General features: G+C 32.2%; 1 protein-coding gene across 1 annotated transcript; it reads right to left on the bottom strand.

The window, feature by feature from the left end:
* Positions 1-212: 212 nt before the first annotated feature.
* On the bottom strand, positions 213-5668 carry LOC137837737 (damage-control phosphatase At2g17340-like). The gene is made up of 12 exons (XM_068646846.1): positions 5312-5668; positions 4146-4211; positions 3995-4061; positions 3776-3844; positions 3304-3444; positions 2602-2730; positions 2398-2484; positions 1789-1863; positions 1625-1702; positions 1425-1502; positions 563-625; positions 213-471 (listed from the first exon to the last, which is right to left on the bottom strand). Exons 1-12 carry the CDS (start codon positions 5479-5481, stop codon positions 391-393), a joined length of 1104 nt encoding a protein of 367 aa, XP_068502947.1. The 5' UTR covers positions 5482-5668; the 3' UTR covers positions 213-390.
* Between the last annotated feature and the right edge of the window lie 901 nt (positions 5669-6569).

Genomic DNA, 6569 nt, shown 5'->3' with positions numbered 1-6569 from the left:
ACATTAAGAAAAATGATATTTTCCTTAGAAAGAAATGATGCAGTTCTACTACTGTTAGTTAAAATTCACGAGCTTCATTACAAGAAAAAAGTCTCACTTTGTTATATAAACATGAATTTCAACTGATAAGCAATAAAAATGTATCAAATAGTACGTTGTTAGCATTTTTCTATCTGCATGTTACCTTTCTGTCAGCATGAGAACAAAACATGTATGTAGAATCGCTTTTTATTACAAGTAAAATAGTTCAGTCATGTCACCTTCATAACACTAAAATGACATTCTAAAAAGTATCAAACTAAAGCATATTAATGGTTGTACCAAGTTGAAGGATTAACGGTAGAAAATATGCAGGTTGTGCAGCATTAGTAGAGAAAAGAACAAGGCTTGTTAAGATGAAACTTCATTGTATTTGAACACGCAGTCATATAAACGCCCACCAAGAAATTGTGCAACCTCAGGATGTTTGACCTGAGAAAAGGATGCCAATAAAGAAATAAGGAATCATTAGAGCTCAAATTTTCATTATTGAAGAAGGTAAGAATAATGTAAGGTGCATTACCATTCCAATCTTAAGGGAATCACATTTAAACTGAGCATAGAGATTTGTTTCTATTCCACGGCCCTGACAAAAGAACTAGATCAGTATTCATTTAATATTGGAATTTGATGAACCTGTATTTGTATTATGGGGTTATGATATATAATGCAATTGAAGAGTCCAATATGAGGAAACTGCAATGTTGTTTGAAACTGACACAAATTGAAAACAATATGACAATTTTGTAATTTAAAAGTAAAAGTAGAAAACAAAGATAGAAGTAAAGGCCTTAGCATTTTCACTTTATTTTCTGCTTTGAGACACAGTGAAAATAAGTAATATATATTGTTTAACTTGCCCATTCTCATCCAATATTAGACTTCTTACCCACTTGACACTCCCAAGAATCTTCAACTTCAAGTACAAGAACCTCCCCATACATATGTTAACTTCGGCTTACAAGGGATCATTTTTTTTCCTGTTTCCATAATCCACACTTCTCAGGAAAAGTTTCTAAATGCTAAATCGAATGAAACTTGCTTCTTTGGATTGTGCAGTTCAAAACCATTTTTTTTTATTTGATGCCTAACAAATCTAATATGTTATATATCTAAATAGACTTCTCCCATTCTAATTTGATCTATTAGAAAAATAACTTATCTGATTTCCTATAGCTTTTCAAGATACATAATCCATACACACTCAAGCTTTCTAGAATTTTCTGTCGAAATTCAAAGGGGTTGCTCAAACTCCAAGAACTGTGTTGTTTTAACTTTCCACAGTCAATTTTTAATCCACAACTACCACTAACCAGTGACATTCTACTGCTACTAAAATAAAACTATTTGCACCCCAGGAAGAAGTTTCTAAAGGAAGAACTTACCATCCCTTCTAAGATGACAAGATCTGCATCACTGGCAAGGTAAGCAAGCTCCTGTGACACTCTTGTAAGATCAATAACCTGTAATCCGTTTCAACAAAAGCAAGAAGATGCAATCACCATGCTGGGGTTAATGATCTGATATCATATGTTCAAATACTATAATTTTCCTAAATAGAAAAACTCAGTGCTCATTTACTTACAGGTAAATCATTGCCAGAGTTAGAAATTAAAAGATTTGAAGTACTGACACCCACAAGATGTCCCTGTTCATCCTTTAACTGGATAAGTGGATGGAAACCAAAATGAAAGGAGTCAGTGAGGAATATGGCAATTTAAAAAAACTTTACATATTTATTTTCATTACCTTTGATATAATTTCAACTAGCTCAGAACAAGTCACATCATTGATAGACGATAAGTCATTAGCAGCCAATACAACCTACATCCATATAGAATCACGTAAAATATGTTATGCCAGCTGCAACAACAGCATATCAAAAGCAGTTTCAATTTCAAAGACAGTTAAAATGGAATAAGACCAATAAAAATCTACAACAAGACAATCATTGACAAATCTTATCCACAAATTAGAGTTCAAATGATTGATTTAGAACTAAAATATCAGAAAAAAATTGAAGAAGCAAAGATTCAAAATATTTGTGGCAATGCGATACCTATGCTACACTTAGGTGCATTCGGTTGGATAATAACTAATGCATTTTTAAAGAAACTTCAATGGCATAACAGATGAATTGGTAAAAATTCATGCATTTGGGTTTTATGTGGTGTAAAATGGCCTTCTAAATGGGGTAAGCTTGTTAGTGATTGGACATTCTTTCTCCATTGGTTTTCTCATTTTTCAGTTTTTTTTCATCTTTCGTTCTTATCTTAACAAGGGTTCCTTATCATCTATCTCTACGCAATACTTCAATAGTGAATTTTTCTTCTAGAAATGAATAAAATGTCAGCAAACCTGACTCCCGCGTCGAAGTAGCTCTCTTGCAAATGGCATAATACCCAAAATGATATCTGCACCTGAGTTATCAACAAATATGATAACCTGCCATGTTAAAAGGCACAGATTACAACTTTAGCAACAGCAGGTCAGGAGACAAAATACTCATTCAATATTTAATGATAAAATTGTTTCTCTTCAATTTATACATATAAAACTTGCCTTCTTCCATGGCTTCCTGCTCCATTTCATTTTAAAAGTGTCAAGATCATCAATAACCCATGGTCTTGGAACCAGATTTTGGCAACTGGCCAGAAAGGACATTCCATCCTTAGAGAAAACCTCTGCAAGCTTCAAGAAATTGTGAAAAGAATAAGGTAATATATAAAGTACAAACAGATGTAATTCTACACACTACCGCATATGATTGTGATAGGAAAATAAGTTCAGACATAAGTAAAGCTTTAATAATATCTAGTTACCAATACCAAATTTCAGCAATCAAGGGAAGATGTTAAGAAACATTGTATTTTAACTAAGGATAATTAACCAAACCATGTACCCTTATTCTTCACACAGCATTGAGGAACTAAATCAAATAATATCAGAAAATGGGATAAGGATAGACATTAGTACTACCAACAACCCAACTAAGAAAAGTTATGGAATATTGTATTTTAGTGATATCAACCACACCATGTCTCTTTAAAGAGAAACTAAACTACCAAACCAAATAATAGGGAATTGGAAGGGATGGGTAAAGGGGTTGATACTGTAACATGGACATAAAAGAATATCCACAGAGATTGCAGCTTAACCACGTAAAATTAGTATTTCAAGAATGGGTAGATGCAGTCTGGTTTGGAGAAGAGTCTTAATTTAGCTAAGCAAAGTTATCAAAGAATGAATAGTAAATCATCCTACCTGTGCCGAACCAAGATCAAATATGTTTCCAGCAAAAATTCCTCTGACTAGATTCTCGAGTCGCTTGCCTTCATCTTCAATGGCATCATTAAGTTGAACAACATTCTTGAAAAGTGAGATGGCTTTTGCATTTTCTTCATCCTATTGCAATCAATCAGAAAGGAGTATCATACATTGGGCGAAATAAAACTAGATTGTGCATAAGTAACGTCATAATAACACCCTAGCTCTTCTTTATTGAAATTGATAATATATGGTTAAATCTTCTCCACTTCAACAAATAACTGTAGATCTTTTCAACCAACTACAACCAAAAACAAATCCATTAAATTTTCCTCCATAATGCAAACAATATGTTACATCTCCCCAACTACAATCAGACAGGACAGGAATACACTTTTTATTCAACCTTTTATTATCCATAGCTGCATATCAGAAACTAATGGCATCCCTAATAGCAGTAAAAACTTACCTTGACTTTTTTGAATATATCTCTGAATCCTAATTCTCGAAGCACTAGCTCACGAAGCCGGCAGAGAAGCTGAAAAATCACCAAAACAGAAAGAAAAAAAAAAAATAGAAAAACAATGAAGGAAATTAGAAACATCACCAACTGCTGCTTTTATCTTCTAATTCCTCTACTGGGGGAGGGAGGCTTAGGGTATAATTTTAGCTATAGTGTAGAACATACAATGCAATCAGGAGGCCCACCATGACTTTCAGGATCTTTCTTCAAATCTTCAAGTATGTCAGCATATCTTTTCCAGGGAATGCATAAACAAAATATAAAATTAGTAAATCCCATACCACAAGCTATTAAGTATAGTAGATATAAAAATCACCTTTGAGCAAATTTTTCAGCTTTAGCGGCCGCATCAGGAACAGAACTATCACTCTCTGCACGCTTCCTGCCAAACCAAAGCTAAATGATGATGTAAACAAGAAACACATAAACAATGAAATCCTACTGATTTGGAAAAATCAACTGTGACAAGTTTGTAAATTGAACAAAGATGTGCTCCAAAAATCTAGACTAAGAGAGATAGTCAAATTGGTTGGTCGTTTGGTGTGTTTGGGTTGATTCAAAATATAAAAAAAATTCACAACTTATTATTAAAACAACTTAAACATCCATTGTTAGTACTTATTGGAGACTTTACTATGATCATGACATTTTGGTCTCTCTTTAAGATTAATGACGCTTATAAAATGTTTACCTAACACTCAACTACTCATAAAGAAGCTTCACTATTACTTACCTAGAGACAACTCTTAAATCATCTTCTAGATGTAAGTTTGGGACTTTTGGTTACAAACTCTAAATAAAGTCCCAAAATAAACAGACTAACCCCAACCCAGTACCGAAGAAATGGGAAGAAAGTTAAAAAAATGCCTTAAGAAGTATCAAGCATAATCAGGATGATTGACGCCCCAATTGTACCAACTACTTTGGCAGTAACTCCCACAGATATAAAAATTTATAAACAAGTTCAAACTGCTATTTTTGAACAATAAGCAACAAACAAATGGTAATGGTGACACCACATGAATATGTTGTTCATCTCTCACCAGCATATATACACCATTACAAACAAACACATATAATGGTTAAAGTAGTTTACAAAAAATCAAATCCAACTACAATAGCAGAAAGGTGGACACACTTTAGAAAGCATAAGAAAACGAATCAAATAAATTAGCATGCATATGCATAGTGGTAAACATCACACCAGTATAAAAATCCTGATTATTATTAAAATTGCACAATCAAATATCATAGTACCCTGAGTAAAAAAAAAACCGTGTAAGGAAAAGCAAAAAAAATACAAAACGACCCATTTTTGTTATCGATTTGTAAGAGAGAAAAAAAGTAATTTTTAACAAAAAGAAGGCATTGTCGGACAGAAGGAGCAAAAGGGTATGCTGAGGGCGATGAAAAAGTGCGAATCGGGTATGAAAAAAAGAAGATTTTAGTGAAAAGGAGAAGAGAGAAGGGGAGAGGAGGCACCTGAAAGAGGGGATGGAGTTGAGGAAGAGATCAATCCAAGAGATTTCGGTGGGAGTGGGCTTGCGGGGGTTATCGGAGGGGAATCTGTAGGGAATGGTGCATGCTCTGTAGTGGGAATCGATGGGTGTCAGCAACAATGGGAATTCCACAAGCTCTGATGCGCTTTCCATCTTCAGAGGAAGAAGGAATGAATGAATGAATGTGATTGCAAAATGAATAAATAATGATAAGATCCAACTTGTGTTGTGAGTTCAATTCTCCTTAAGGAATTGCAGTCAGAGAGAAAGCGTAACGGAGTGGCGCTTCTCTCCTCACTTTCACTTCCCACACAAGTCGAAACTCTCTACTTCTTTTCCTTTTCTGCTAAAAAACTTTTATTTTTAAAATAACAAATTATTCTTCTTCACTAAAAATCACTTTTATTAAGAAATCAATAATTAATTTTAATTTTTCACGGATTTATTTTAGCCTTTCAAAATAATTAAAAGCTCCAAAAAGTCTAAAATCTAATTAATATATATATATATATAAAATAGTTTGTGAAAAATCTTATACAGACAATCATCAAAATATAAATCAATTTTTAGAGAGCAAAATAATTAGTTGTAATAGTAATTAAATTAGATACCATTTTAGAAAAAAAATTAATTTCTAAATTAATTTCTATTATTGTTAAATGGTTTCTAAATTGGTATTTAATTAGCTACCAAAGTTTTTCTACAAAATTTAGAATTTAAATAATTGGTAGTTAAAATCTTTGTTGCTAATACCAAAGTTTTTGCTACCAAATTTAGAATCTAAATAAAATGGTCTCTAATTTAGTCTAACTAATTATTTTTTGTCTTTAAAATTAGTTTTATTTTATGATTTTCTTGTAGTGAAAGTTCAAAACTTTACTTAAAACTTTACTTAACAAGTTTAAATTTGAATTTAAGTTTAATTAAAAAATAAACTTTAATAGATTTATTATCGAATTGAGTTTCAACTATTTTCATTGGTATTTCTCACCATGCCTACGAGTGACTTTTCCTATATCAAACATTGAAACATTTATCACAACTTGACTTAATTGTATCAACTCTAAATTGACTATAGAAAAAGAATGTGACTATTCTTTTAAATGTAACGAGATCATTTTTTTTAGTCAATATCTTGATAATTGATTTGACATGCTACTAAAAAACAAACATATTTTTGTTTCCATAACTTTGATAATCTTGTTGAGTGCTATCAAAAACATTATTGCAACTACCGCATT

The sequence above is a fragment of the Phaseolus vulgaris genome, chromosome 4 (genome assembly GCF_000499845.2).
Source record: "Phaseolus vulgaris cultivar G19833 chromosome 4, P. vulgaris v2.0, whole genome shotgun sequence".
Classification (NCBI taxonomy): Eukaryota; Viridiplantae; Streptophyta; class Magnoliopsida; order Fabales; family Fabaceae; genus Phaseolus; species Phaseolus vulgaris.
The sequence above is the reverse complement of the archived record's forward strand: the minus strand, read 5'-3'. Positions and strand labels throughout refer to the sequence as shown.